At 37.5% G+C, this 15,836-nt stretch overlaps 1 protein-coding gene across 1 annotated transcript in view; it reads right to left on the reverse strand.

The window, feature by feature from the left end:
* Positions 1-15,836, reverse strand: part of BAZ2B (bromodomain adjacent to zinc finger domain 2B) — a gene marked incomplete at its 5' end in the record, with an annotated part of 136,624 nt that overhangs the window by 23,880 nt on the left and 96,908 nt on the right. Inside the window, 10 exons of the mRNA XM_080621999.1 lie at positions 501-773; positions 1,534-1,674; positions 6,807-6,872; positions 8,068-8,094; positions 8,338-8,382; positions 9,087-9,152; positions 9,884-9,949; positions 10,633-10,694; positions 10,817-10,909; positions 11,837-12,047. Coding sequence (XP_080478125.1) covers positions 501-773; positions 1,534-1,674; positions 6,807-6,872; positions 8,068-8,094; positions 8,338-8,382; positions 9,087-9,152; positions 9,884-9,949; positions 10,633-10,694; positions 10,817-10,909; positions 11,837-12,047 — 1,050 coding nt within the window. The remainder of the gene's footprint in view (positions 1-500; positions 774-1,533; positions 1,675-6,806; positions 6,873-8,067; positions 8,095-8,337; positions 8,383-9,086; positions 9,153-9,883; positions 9,950-10,632; positions 10,695-10,816; positions 10,910-11,836; positions 12,048-15,836) is intronic.

A 15,836-nucleotide genomic window follows, 5' to 3' on the forward strand; every position in this document is an offset into this window, starting at 1 on the left:
TGCACTGGAACTTGATGAATACTGTTTTGTACAATCATGCTGTTTAGCATTCTGGAGTAGACAAGAGCTATGTTGGCTCAAAAAAGCATAACAAAGAAAGAGAATCATGAATACATCAGAGTTTTGATGTAGACAGCAGACGTTGGAGAAAGAAACAGCAAGATTCACTGAGAATATAACACAAGGGTAAGAATGAAAGGGGAGAAAAAAAAGGGGGTGGAGGTGGCATAAAAGACGTGGCCACAGATGTGATACTACCCTCCAAGAGGTCCAAATAAAAATGGTGTGGGTAGAGAAAATGCCCAGAAATATGTAACTTCTCGGAAGGCTGACAGGGCATAGACAGTCTTTGAATAACATTAGAACAGTGACACCAAAGAGAAGAATTATGAAAGAGAATCTAAATGCAAACAGAGGGGTGCCAAAGATGCATTATGAAGAATGCATTCATAAACACAGTGTGTTTACTACAGATATTTTTTTTTTTTTTTTTTTTTTACCTTATAACCTGTAACAAGTCCTGGATCACAAACAGCCGCAGAGACAAGTTTTACAAGCAAGTCTTGTACTTCTCCCATGCTGTCCCCTATGTTTAGCAAACCCTCTTGAAGAACGCTCAGGGAAGGGACATCCACATTCACATCAAAGCCAAGAACTTTACCAAAGTTACGTAGGAACTGCACTACCATGAGGCAATCGGAAAATGTGCTTCCATTGAGAACAAGGCCTGGGATGCGAGGCAACTCTGGCAAAGGCTGAAAAGTAAAGAAAAACTATGAAAGATTCAGTAGCACTTATTTCAAAATCTTTCAAAACTTTTTTGATACTAGCTAAAAAAATTGGCTGATACTTCCATGTGCCCTACAGCATGACAATGCTAAAAGGTAAAGGCTATAGAGAAGCTGCTCCCTCACATTCCCATCAGTAAATTTAAGTTAAAGCTGAAGCATGCTTACCTTTTCATAAATTACAGGAAGGAAGATACTAGTAAATACTTTTTGACCAGGAGACGCTCTCAGGCTCTATTCTGAGCTAAAATACTATGTAAGGTGGTATAAAAATACTTGAGGGACATATGGAGGGGGAATTCTCTGGAACAGAGAGAGCTCGAAGCTGAGGTATGTAAAGTCCTGAAGGACAAGAACTAAGAACACAGAAGACTGGGACAGTAACTGTTTTGTGTAGCAGTTTAGAATAGTTGCACATATGAGAAAACTCTATCTAGTGCCTATGAACTGAGACATGATGCATGTTCCTCTGTAAAAACAAGTTATAGTGTAACTGTTTTATTTTTTAAGCAATCAATGCAAGTACTTTTTGGGAAGCAGGTCACTTTTCAACAAATCACTTTTAATTAACAAAACGTATTCTACTTCAGTGTTTGTAGTATCTTGTATTTGCATATATTTTAAATAGTTATCTAGACCAAGACTTGAATGCTTTGGAGTGGCTGCAAGAGAAAAAAAGTTACTGTCACAATGGCATAACACAAAAACAAGAAGCAAGAAAATAAGTTTACATTATTACGATTACCTTCTGGTCTGCTAAGCACATATCTTCATTAGGTTTCTTTAGTTCCTTTGCCATTTCTAATTCCAACCTGCGTTGTTCCAGTTTACGTTCCTTATTTAATCTTTTTTCATCGCGTTTCTCTTGCTTTAACCGCTCTTTTTCCTTAAATAGAATTAATAGGGTAGAAAATAAAATACAAGTCTTGTACTTACAATGGAACAATTTAAGAATGTGAAAAGCACTACTTACGTAATCTTAATAATTACCACAGCATTAAGGAACCTGCATTCAAGTAAAGGGAAAGGGAAAACTACAGAAATAGAACAAAATCATAGAATTTGTGAGCAAATCTAAGATCCACTTTTTTTTTCCCTCCTGTCCACATGGAAACAGGTATTACATAAGATTCTGTGGAAAACCATTTCACAAAGATGACTGAGTGAAAATATGGTAAAGAGCTGCCATACACTCAAGACATCCAATTTTAAAGGCCTCACTTACACGCTAGTATCATCAATAGTCATCTGGCTAAAAGTAGAGACCACTCAAGAAAGCAGCAGTTGGAAAAACCTCTCTAGACAACTCATGGTTTAAGAACTCCCATTAGACATATTGTGGATATGAACAGCTCACAAAACACAACTGATCTTTTCACGACACATAGCTTCCGGCCTTGAACTACCACATACTTAGCATGCCATATGAAAATCAAACAGTCATTAATATCTTACTCTGTACAACAGGAATACAGGGATAATCAAGTGAGAAGCCAAGCATTCATTACTCTTCTCTCTCAACACCCTCTACACTGATGTCCTACAGAACACTATATGAACTCTGTCCTTCGACCCTGCTAGGGCTGCTGCTGAATTTGGAGCTCCCATTGCCTTTCCCATCCCTGACTCCTGGGGTTCTGCTGTTACATGCCTGGTGTTGATATGCTGTCCTGCTTACATAACTCATTGCACACCTCTATGAAACTGATATCGAAAGCAAAGTATTAAGAAACCACGCATGGAATCTGTCATATACCAATGCTGCCTTTCTAGATCACAGAACCGTGTGCATATACACAGACCTATGTGAGTGTGATTGTCATGACCTAAGAACCTGACGCAATAGGTGAAGACACTACAGGTGCTTTCCACCTGTGGACACAGAAGAGCTAAAGATCCAAAGTAAGCTGATGCATGTTATGCAGAATCACTCCCAATTACTCTGTCAGTTTAAGAGGTCACTCCAGTCTCTTCAGTTTATTACTACCAAACTTTGCATAACTCCAAGTCAGGACTCATCTGCATTTGCAGAATGGCATTAACTGGCAAAAAAACCAAAAAAAAGCAGTCATGTACAGAATTACCCATCTGCCCAACGGCTGCTTTGTGGCTGTGCAAGCACTCTCTGTATTGACAATGAAGGTTCTCATATACGTGATGATTTCATAAGGGGGACACAGCTTAACCATGGTTTTCTCTCTTTACCAGCATATACCTTGTATGGAAAAATCAAAATACTCTGAAGCAGCACACAAAATCAGTAAATTTATTTTAAAATGGAAAATACTCCCTGACTTGCTTTTTAAATGGTTCATTGCCTTGCGTCTTAACCTATGTCAAGGTCTCAAAGACAACTGGCATTACCTACAACTTCTTTTTGACAAACAGAAATTCTATGTCAGACAGAAACAAGAGAAGTACATATGGATATTTAAGTGCCAACATACTAATTTACAGTTACAATATAAAAACCAAACCTTAACCCTGCTAAGTTTACTAGCTGCAATAAATATTTACTATTCGATTTATAACAGAGTAAGAATATCATTACAACACTGGATCAGACTATCAGCCATTCAGCCTGCTGCTCCCCTCAAGGAAGTTGTACATTGTGATTAGGTCCCCCCTCAGCCTTTTCTTCTCCAGGCTGAACAAACCAAGTGACCTCAGCCAGTCCTAAGAAGTCTTGCCCTCGAGATCCTTCACCACCTTGCTCACCCTCTTCTAGACACACTCTAATGGTTTTATGTCCTTCTTATATTGAGGTGCCTAAAACCTGCACACAGTACAAAATGTGGGGCTGCACCACTACAGTGTAGAGTGGGACAATCAACAGGCTAGAGAATCTGTGGCTGATACACGCCACGACATGGTTGACTCTTTTGGGCTGCCAAGGCACACTGCTGGTACATATTCAAACTGCCATCAACCCAAACTCCTAGATTTCTTTCTGCAGGGCTGCTCCCCAGCCTCTCCACCCCCAATTTGTACATATAACCAGGACTACCACATCCCAGGTGGAGAATCTGACACTTGCTTTTGTTAAATTTCATACGGTAGGTGATTGCCCAGCTCTCTAGTCTGTCCAGAACACTCTGTAAGGTGTCTGTACCATCAAGGGAGTCCACAGCTCCTTCTAGTTTAGTATCATCAGCAAATGTAGTTAATGTATATTCAACTCCTGCATCCAGACAATTTATGAGAACATTAAAGAGCACTGGCCCTAAAATTGAGCCCTGGGGTTCCCCACTGGTGACTGGCCACCAGTGCGATGTGACCTCATTTATTAGAATTCTTAGAACCCCATTCGTGAGACAATTGTTCACCCAACGTATTATGCACTTGTTCAGCTGTACGTTGGACATGTTGTCCAGAAGGATACTGTGAGAGACAGCATCAAAAGCTTTGCTAAAAATTAAAACCCGCATACACATATACTGACATCTGTTTGTCAACTAGATGTGTTCTTGTCATAAGAGGAAATTCAGCCAGTTAAGCAGGTCTTTCCCTCCATGAACCCATGCTGACTATGGCCAATGACTGTACTGTCTCTGATATGTTTTTCAGTAACTCCCAGAATAACCTTTCACCAGGCACTGAAGTGAGATCAGGATCTGCCTTCTCTCCCTTCTTAAAAACTGGGACATCATTTGCCAGCTTCTAGTCGATTGGGGCCTCTCCAGATTTCCAGTGTCACTGAAAAATCAGCAGTAACATTTCAGTATCCTGGGATGAATTGCATCACGTGACATAGATTTACATGCACCCAGCTGGAATGGCAAGTCTCCAACATGCTCAGAGTCAGCTGGGACTGTATCACACCCCCACCCCAGTCATGGCCTTCTGTCACTGGGCTCCAAGGATCCCAGGGCACATCATGGTGTTAAAGATAAACACAACGTCTCTGCTTTTTCTACGTCCCTATTTCTGAAGTGACCAACCACATCAAGTAATGAACCAATGTTATCTCTGTTCCTCCTTTTTGCTGTTAACATCTTTTAGAAAGCCCTTTTCATTGTCCTTCACAGTACTAGCCAGCCTGAACTTTAATTGAGCTTTGGTCACCCAACTTTTCTTCCTACAGTGGCAAACAGCATCCCAATAGTCCTCCCATGTCGCATATCCTTCTTCTAGAACCTAAGTTCTATAAGATTTCTGGAGCCAAGCCGGTCTTCTGCCCTCCTTGCTTGACTGCCCACAATTTAGAGTTGCCTGCTCCTGCGCTCTTAAGTGATGGCTCTTAAAAACTGACCAGCATCCATGTATCCCACTACCATCAAAAGCAGATTCCACAGGGACCTTCCTGACTAGCTCCTTCAGCAGCCATAAGTCTGCTATTCCCATAGCCTGGGTTGAAGTTTTGCAGGTGCTTTTTCTCCTATCACTAATGATTTGAAACTTAACTAGTTCGTCATTGCTGTGCCCAAGTGTCATGGTTTAAGCGCAGCTGGTAATTTGACCACACAGCCGCTAACTCACTCCCCTCCCTTCTGCCTCCCTCCCCGCTTCCACTCCCAGAAGGATGTGGAGGAGAACTGAAAGAATGTAACTTCCATGGGTTGAGATAAGAACAGTCCAGTAACTAAGATATAACACAAAACCACTGCTGCTACCACCAATAATAATAATGATAAGGGAAATAACAAGGGAAGAGAATACAACAGCTCACCACCCGCCAACCAACACCCAGCCTGACCTGAGCAGCGATCTAGCCCTTCCAGGTAACTGCCCCCAGTTTATATAGTGGTCATGACGTGCTGTGATATGGAATACCCCTTTGGCTAGTTTGGGTCAGGTGTCCTGTCTCTGCTTCCTCCTGGCTTCCCCTCCTCTCTGGCACAGCATGAGACTCACAAAGTCCTTGGTCAGAGTAAACATTACTGAGCAACAACTAAAAACATCAGTGTTATCAGCGTTGTTCCCAGGCTGAAAGCCAAAAACACAGAACTGCACCAGCTACTAAGAAGGAGAAAAATAACTGCTACTGCTGAACCCAGGACACCAAGACAGCCCCCAATCATCACTCACCCATGAGTCCCTCTCTCTTTACAAACAAGAAATCTAGGTGGGAACCTTTTTTAGTCAGCTTAAGAATTAACCCTGAAAATCTTCCTTGCATTGAAGTATTATTCATTTTTTTCTTTTGGACTGTCACTTTCATTTAATATTAGGAGCATACCTAAGAAAAAAAGCTGTCAAAGAAAACAATTTATTTGACAACTATATGCTATAATGATGGTTATTTTATTTCAATTTCTTAGCTATCTTTGTTTAGAAAAGTCTCAGGATACAGAGATTAAAAGTGTCTCAGGATACAGAGATACGTATAAAGTAAGGTTTACGAAGTTAGCAATTATATCCTAGCACTGATAGTCCCCCTAAAGATAATATCAGGGTTAAAAATTAAGACAGCCTCTGGATTAATTAAGATGTAAATTAGTTTATCACGGTCTAATGAAAGTTTCATCAATCATACAGTACAGTTCTGGATTCATCATCAATGCTATTCCATTATGTACTTTTTTTTAGATAATGTGACAAGTCAGTATGATAAAGTCCTTAGTCTTATACACATGAACAGCATGAAGAAAAGAAAATAAAGCTTTTTTTTCCAGGAAATCCTAAGGACTCCAAAGTGACTATGCAACTATCGGCTTCTTGCTCAGAATCAATGATGAGAGAAGGGACCTCTTGAAATCACGCAGCTCCCATCCCCTTATGTGTGCTGTCACATCATTCTCCTGCCATCACCCCCACCAGCAGCATTAGCTACAGCAGGTCGCAGCTCCACAACCTACCTGGGCAATCTGTGCCATTCAACCATTACCCTCAAAGTAAAAAAGGCTTTCTTGAGTTTAAACAGAATTTCATGTATTTCAGTTTGTGCCTATTACTTCTCATCCAGCCACTGCCACGTATAGGAATGAAATTATATGCACAGGTGCATTGAAGACACTTTCACAGATCACAGCAGACTGCAACCATGAAAAGTTGAAACTTTCAGAGATTAATACTCACTTCAGCTTTTTTACGGGCTTCCATGGCTTTCATAAGCATCATATGCTGTCTTCTCCTTTCTCGCTCCTATTGAAGCAGGTAATATTAGAAAAAAAACTAATCCACATTTTCAAATCAGTAAAAAAGCTGAGTAACAAATTTAGCATTAATAGACAAGTCACAATAAATACTAAATATAGGACAAGAATGGCCAAGTCTGTGCATGTTTTAGTTCAGGTTTAGAAAGCAAATACAGGAACAATCAAAAGCAAAAAGGTAAAGCAATGAACATGGAGACAGTGTAAAAAAGAAGCATACAGATTTACTTATGGTCAGTTGTGATGCTCCTTCATAAGCTGGCAGAACAAAAAGCATAATGGTTGGCTGGAACAGGTCAGTTACCTTACATCTGCTATTAGGGAACTTGCAATTTATTTCTTCAACAGCCAATTCAGCAGAAATTTTAAACTGGTCATTTTCAAACACTGCAAATACTAACATTTTTGTAACTAGCAACAAATTAATATGATTAATTTTCTCAGCTCTAGATCAGTTTCAACCAAGCTAGTGATGGCGCACATACATATGCAACAACACTTGCATTTACTGATGGCTGTCCCTCAATAAATTACGTCAGTAACTCCAAATGCATTAAGGAGTTGTACCATAGAGGATTAAGTATGGGGATTTTGCCTGAAAAGCTGTGGGATAAATCTTGGGCCCAGTAAAGGCTAGAGAAATTTCATCATATAATTCAGTGAGGCTAGGATTACATTCTAATGTTTCATTGTATACTTATGAATTTACCACCGTCTGAAAGCTGATTTCCTCAGTGCCTTACAAACTTAGGAAAGACATCATTCTGATTTCCAAAACAGGTTAATTAAAATTGTATTTAAAATGTTTGGATTCATTCCCAGTGAATGGGACAAGGCTTGCAAAAATTATCCAAATGACTACCTATTAATTTTGCATTTAATAATCCCTGATTCTATACAGTAGTCCAATTTCTATTGGGACATCAGTAACATAGATTTCTGGTTAAAAACCTCATTCATTTATTGCCATGTTCAATTTATATACATGTTCAAGACATGTCTTTTTTTTTTTTTTCCTTAACAGACAAGACAAGCAGATGTATGCAATGCACTGTGCTGTAAAGCCATGCAGCAGTATGTAATATGACAGCAGCCAGTGCTACATTTTATGCATTGCTATGACAACCATATCACAACCAAATCACAATGCGGTGTTAGATGTACAAAAATAAACATACCCATACCATATCTAGTCTATGCCTCTCCAACTCCTGGTAGAAAGAGTTGGCACAACATTATGAAACAGAAATCACAAAGTCACAAAACCACTTTATAATCCCCCAAAAGACCCCAATACCAAAGCAAAGCAACAAATCATAAGGCGAAAGAAAATCTGTGCAGGAATCAAACCCAGAAATTTAAAAAGGGCATATTTTGAAGATTCCACCCCCCCATACAGCTTAAGTAGTAGTTCACAACTGGCATTCCGTTTGGTCAACTGAACATATACAAACCTGGTGTTTCAGAAGAACAGCTTGTTGCCTTCGCATCTCTTTTTCCTTAAACAAAAGAACAGAAAAAAATATTTAAAATACCTATCAAAATTTACTTGCCAAATTGTATATTTCTACCACACTAAAACATGCACATCTAAATTAAAATTCTTAATTCCCACTCACCCCTAAACTGACCACAAAGAAGTACTCATAGTATATACGAAAGCAAGTCTATTGAGTTGGGAGTTCCATGTTAAAATGTACCAGGAATGCCAAAGCAGTAGAAGAATTACATATATATACTGTATTTTCCAACATTTGTAAGAGTTCTGTAGTCTTATATGCATATAGCCTACAAAAGACTACGCTTGTTAAGAAGGAACAAAGTTTTTTAATATGGCATGCTTAAAAGAATACTGTGAATAATTTTACTGTGTAAGGACTGTAAGTTATGCAAACCAAGTGTCATGAAAGCAAAACTCATCATAATGGCACATCAAAAATTACTGTCTCCCGACATATTGTCTGTATGTATGAATGTACGTATGTCGTGCACAAACTTCTCTTCATGTATGATTCACATATTTCTACTATCATACGTATGTTATCATATGTCTAACGATTTCTATTATCATACGTTATTCATATGCTGTTTCAACTTATGTTTCATTATCTACTAATCGTATTCCAAATTTACTGCTTTTATTCATGAATGTGTATTATGCACAGTAACACAGTTCTTTTTTTTAGAGCTCCTCTAAACTAACCTTTATTCGTTTTTCGGCCTCCAATAATTTGGCATTTGCTGCTTCTTCCTTCTTTTTCTTTTTTGCCTGTGCATGCAAAACAGGTCACACAACAGCACCATCACAACTTGAAAATAATCTGACTAGAAATACAGTTATGTGCCTTTAAAAGTTCAAAACATCATTACATATCATGTACATTGGAACAGGTTTTTTCCTCAAAGCAGCTTTCATAATCAATCCATCAATCCACAATTCCCTTTTTAAAAATTAAGACAGAATTTCAAGTTCCACTCAAAAATAACTTCAACGGGCTATTAACTAAGTATACACAGAAACAACATAAATCACAAAAAGATCACCATTAATCTTTCCATGAATGGAGACTTGAAAATTAGCCATCTATCTTTGCTAATACATTAGCAAACTAGAATAGTATACCAATACATTCTAGCATATATATATATATATATATAAACATAGTATTTTAAATCCACTGCACTTCACAGAGCAGTGTGTGCTACTACTTTAATAACCTATTACTGCAAACTTGTTTTCCAACATGCTATTAACTTTAGTAAATACAAGACTACCTGTGTAGAAAGTTGGGAACTCAAGTGAGCACTTACAAGTTAAAAGGTCACAGTTAATATAGACTTTTTTAAGAAAAATATCTTTAAGACACAGTTTTGAACTACCCTTTGGAAGTCCAGATTGTCAGACGTGTTATATTCAGTTACATTCCTAATAGCATGAGTGATTATTGAAATACAACATCCTTTAAAATGTCAACATTCTATCTGAGCCATTATTTTTACCTCTAAAATCTGCTGAGCTCGAAGTTCTTTCTCCATTCTGATTTGTTGGATTCGCTTTATTTTTTCCTATAAGAGGAAGAAAGTTATTTATTAAAAAAAAAAACAACACAACAACAATATTGAGAAAGTAAATTTATATTTATAAAAAATGACCAAGTTTATACATATATTTTTATCATCAAGTCTCACACCCCACGTAGTCATTTGTTTTCATTTAATAATGTATGTTAAGCATTTTTACTAGTATTAGATGATGTCTGGTATATCACTGAAGGAACCAACAGTTATGCACAGGTGCTCATGTTTAAGTTGTTGGAAGTATTTGCTATGACAGCATTTAACCATACTTGTATGTTTAAAAGCACATATTAATTCACTGGCACACAGAGATACAATCCTTCATGCACAACCTAAAACCTCTCAGTGAGCCAGAATCACCCAATAAGCTACTTACACTATTCTAGTATTTACATAAACAGACTTAACGCTGTTTGTTTTCACAGAATCAAATAAAGGAAGACGGCATCACTGTGCTTCAGTAACAGCTTTTTAATTTCTTACTGATATTGGTAAGCAGTTACTTATGTTGGGTGGCTTAAATCAAGACAAGACAAAATTGGGATGTCCTGACACAACTATGGAGTTTAGAATTTTAAGTATATATGCCATGTGCTCTTTAAAACTAGATTTAAAACACTCACTTTGTAATTAGCGTATTTAAGACCTGAGTTAGCAATCACAAAGTTTACCTGCTGCTTCATTATCTTAATCTGCTCCTTTTGCTTTCGCTTTTCTTCAGCTGCCATAATAGCTAACAAACAAAAGCAAGCAAAATTTAGTATCAGCAGAACATGACAAGAGGCAGGTAACTTTTCATTAATACTTTTCAAAATAATCTGCCGGCATGCACAAACTTTCACAACTAATACTTACCCTGCTGTTTTTTCGCTTCTTTGGCAGCTCGAGCTTGTTCCTGCTTCTGGAGTTTTCTCAGTAGCTTTATTTGAGCTGCTTGCCTAGCTATTTCTGGTTTAAAAAAAAAAAAAAAAAAAAAAAAAAGTAGAGTTCATAAAACAGTGCCATCACACAATAAAAGTGCAGCTCATATTCCAGACATTTGCATGACTTAAAAGATATCAGAACAGAACAGCAGAAATTAACATGGATATTTGCTACTTAAAAGAAAATACTATTTTTGGAGGAAAAAAGTGTCTAAGTCATAGCATCAGAGCAGTAATACTGTTTCATTCAAAACACAAAATACAAGGTAGCTACCCAGACACGTCCACAGTCAGCACATGAAAGGCAAGTTAAGTCTTAAGTTAAAACAAAGATCCTGACTTCTGGGCTGTAAGAATTGTTCATATTGAATTAGATGCATTCAGAAAATCTGATACACTTATGGACTAAAGAACTGAAATTCAAAAGTCATGTACCTGATGTTTATTTAAAACCAGGCCCTCATGCCGTTGATACACAGCAGTACATGATAACATTGAAGTTCTACTCTCAGCATTGGTACTAATTATTACAGGGATTTCATAAGGACAGCATTTTCCCTGAAACAGCCAAAACCTTCATAGAAATGCTAACTTCAGTGTTCTCAATTTTTAAGTCCATTGTTGCTTGACTTGATACAAGGAAAAATAAAGATCTGTTAATTTTTGCCAATTTAAAAATGTATCAGTGGTAATCAGATTATTGGATGTCTGCTTTTTTATATTTTACAAATCTAAATAAAGTAACTAAAGAGTAAGCTCTTGAGACACTTTTCCCTTTCTATCATACATACATCTACGGATCTCAAGAAAAAGGCTTCAACAAAAGCATGTGATAAATTTCCAAAATAAAGTGTTGCATACTACTATCCTAGTGAAACACACTGCTCCTCTTCGGAAGAGTCATTAACTCTCTACATACTGATACCCTTTGTGAAAACAGTAACATAATTACCTTGAGCCTGAAGCTTTCTTAAAAGCTTTGCATCAGTGTTGTCTAGAAATTCAGTGCTACCAACATTTGGAGGTCGGCCTTTGCGTCGTCTCATTCTTGACTCCTCTCTAGAGTGCTGTCTGTCTGGATTTGGTGGTCGTCCTCTACGCCCTTCCATAGCTCTGATACGGGGAATGACCTCCTCTTCCTTCAGAAGACACCACTGCACACCCTTTTAATGGACACATTTCACAAACAGGTATTATAAACATAAAAAAAAAGGAAAAATAAATCTAAGATACTTGAGAACATATACAGCAAGAGATTTTTTTTCATAATTTTATATATAAATTGTGAGAGCTGTGATGTTACCTTTGTGTGGTACAATCACAGTAAATGCTCTGATGATGCACCGAAGCTATATACTGAGAGCTTATCATTATGACCTTTTGTAAACTGTACTGCTATGCAACATTTTTAAAACTACTCAGTGACGTACACAGTTACTACCTAGCAAGTATGTCACTACTGCATTATTTTTGGTTATTTCTCACCGAATAAAATTGCTCAACCCTTCTTAAAAGGTGAAATAAATTTCCCCTTATTATGTAAACTAAAAAACAACTACTCTGCTTTCACACAACCCACTGCTCAACGTGAATGAAAAAATGTGTCAAGCTACAAGTCACTGTCTTCCAACTGTTAGTGTTTACAGAAATTTTGACATGCATAGCAAGCAACTGCAGGAGCATGTTTTCAGACACACAGAAGTGCTGTAGATCTCAACAGCTGAGTTGAAAAAACACAGACTCATTTTAATCCTGAAGGTTTTTTTAGCACAATTTAGTTCTCCATCATCCACTGCAAGAAAATTAATTTCTGCACTAACTTGATGCAATCAGAAGTTTATACATTTTAAAAAAAAATCTATCTAAACTCAAAGTTATGTTGACTATACTAACTAAACAAGCTATGCAACAATATAGCCAACTCTCTCTTCCACTGTTACTTCTGGGTTTTTTGTGGAATATCAGAAATAGATACTGAAATATTTGGTTAATACAAATACCAAAGTTAGTCCTCACATGGAAATAGCTTTAATTTAACCGATAAGAAGTAGTTTATTGTGCATACTGAGCAGAACAGGAGCATAGTCTGTCTGATCCTGTTTGACTGAACACAAGTACTTCAGAATTGTAATATCTCCTACCATTTTTCCAAGTTTTTTAAAAATGTGGAGAAAAAAAATATAAGCTTGGTGTAATTCAGGACTATTTCATCATTTGCCTTAAAAAGGTTTGCAAAACATGTTCAATATGTCTGCTAAAGCAAAAATGAAAATTGGTAACTTATAAAACACACTAATTAAATATCTGTTCAGAAAAAATACATTTTCATTACCAAAGTTTTCACATTTATATGTACACAGATACTGAAATATCATTTTCTGTACCATAAACCACATTCATATTTGCTTATTGTGACAATTTCTTTTAATTCTTTCTGCTCCTTCTCCATAATTACAAATGATTCCTAAGAGTCAAAAAAAGAAATGGTGTTTTGCTATCACGCATTCAGATTCCAAGGAAGCTATCTGTATCTGCAGAGTAACCTTTTCTGAAGCCTGAATGGCTCCCAGTTAAGACCATCCCAAGAGTACGCCTCACGCTTAGTTTATAGATATTCCAAAGGGCTTTGTTATTAGCGTTGTTCCTAAAAACAAGTTCTTCAGAATCATGACAGTATGTGTACAATCCATCATCACTAATGACTTTTTAATGCAGATAGTTACCTCTACCACTTCAACAGAGCGGGTTAGCACACACAAGTGAGCACTTTCAATTCACTAGGTTATATCTTACAACTTATCACAGTTCAGTTTGTTGAGCAAAGTAAGCTAGATTGAATATAGTACTTATCACCTACACCAGCCTTCAACTTAGGAAATCTTATCACATAAACCACAAGTACCGGAGGTGGGAGAAATAGGATTACCCCACAGGGAGGAATAGGGAGAGGCCACTGTATCTCAAGAAGCACCTTAGAACATGCAATGGCAATTGCTCTTGCTCTGTACTGCCATAGTTAACAGTACTAATGATGACAAATATGCAGGGAAAAAGTAGGATCAAGAGGTCTACAAGACTGTTAGTGCCACAGAGACCATGGATGTATATTATGTAGTAGAAGGTTTAATAAGCAAAAGGAGTTGGCATTTCAAGAAACGTGGAGAAGACTGCTTAATGTCCTGTCAAAGAACACTGTGATGCAACAAGTTTCCACAAGTTTAAGAGAGGACACGACAGAAGTAGTCCAGAACAGATCCATTAAGGATTACACAAGAGTTAATTGACCATCTGTATTTTGTGCTTAGGTACCTTTCAAAATGTGACTCAAAATACATTTCTATTAAAAGCATGTACAATCTGATACTCCATGGATTTTCAATATTCCTAAGAAAACATATGGGGATTGTGTCCCAACACAAGAAAATCACGGGCTTCCATAAAGATCTATGCTTCGCTACACAAACATTAGGAGAAAAAATGGAACATTGTGAAATGTTGGGTTTTATTGCTGAAACTAACCAAAATAAAAACCAAATTCAATTTCTCACCTTCAGACATCTACCATCTGTTGCAATACTGTACTGTACTCGGGACATTTCCCAAAAACGGGACCAGATAACTCATGCGAGCATAATCAAGCTCAAAGTCTGTTAACCAAACTAATGAACAAAACCACAGGCACTTTGCAAGAAGCAGATATCCTCATTCTCATTAATTTCAGTTTAGATTTGTGACAAAAAAAGCTAACAACAAAGTTTTCTTACTGCAGAAGTCAAAACAGGATATTTTAAATTGCAGTTTCTAGAATAGGAAGCAAGTAATTATTACTACATAACAAATGCTTATGACAGCTGATTTTGTAGTTGGCTATTCTGTATGGTATTTCCTTTGCATCTGTAATAAACATTTAAGACTTCTAAATACTTATTCACAGAATAAGTCTTACAAGTAAAGAACAGTAAGCTTAATAAATTGGCTTAAAAGAAGTAGACTTCACACCTTATAAAGATGCACTGTATTTGTTCTGAGGTAGCACCACAATTGCACACTCTGAGAAAGACTACTGTACATCGGAGTTACATGACACTAAGGAGATGCAGAAAGTACTTCAAGCACTTTCTTCCTTTCCTGTTCCTGAATTCAGATGCCTTTCTGGCAAGCATTCAGACTCATTGGGAAAAACTGAAACCAAGAACCAACCAACCAAAAAAACATTATTTTCCCAGCTTTATGCAAAATCTTATTAGGAAAAAAAGTTCATGCCATGTTTACCATGACTGAATGATTACTCCAAAAGAGTTAAATCCAGGTTAAAAATTTCTGTATTTTGCCATTACTGATACTTCATCTTAAACTAAAATGGACCTGAATGGAGCTGCATTGAGTCAAGTTTTCTCTAACTACATAATGACCATGGAAAGGGAAGGTTGAGAAAGCTGAGCTTGCCTCAGCCTGGAGAAAGAAGACTCAGAGGGATCTCACCAATGCGTATAATACCTGGAGGGAGAGTACAAAGAGAACAGAGCCAGGCTCTTTTCAGAGGTGCCCAGTGACAGGATAAGAGGTAACTGGCACAAACTGAAACACAGGAGGTTCCCTCTGAAAATTAGGGAATGCTTTGTGACTGGGGCAGTGATGAAGAACTGGAACAGGTGGCCTAGGGAAGCTGTGGAGTCTACCACCTTAGAGATTTTCAACAGCTGTCTGGACACATTCATGGGTAACTGGCTCTAGGTGACCCCTCCTGAGCAGGTGGTTTGGATAACGTGACTTCCAGAGGTCCCTTCCAACATCAAACACTCTATGATGGATACTCTTGCTGTCGTACATTAATCAAAGCCAGCAAGATGCAATCTTACGGCACAGCTCAGTATTACGTGGTTCGGTATTCCTATCCGTATTACTCAAATTCATAAGGATCTGTGTGCTCTCACCATCACCCCAAATCACAT

The sequence above is a fragment of the Psittacula echo genome (assembly GCF_963264785.1).
Source record: "Psittacula echo genome assembly, chromosome: 6".
Lineage (NCBI taxonomy): Eukaryota > Metazoa > Chordata > Aves > Psittaciformes > Psittacidae > Psittacula > Psittacula echo.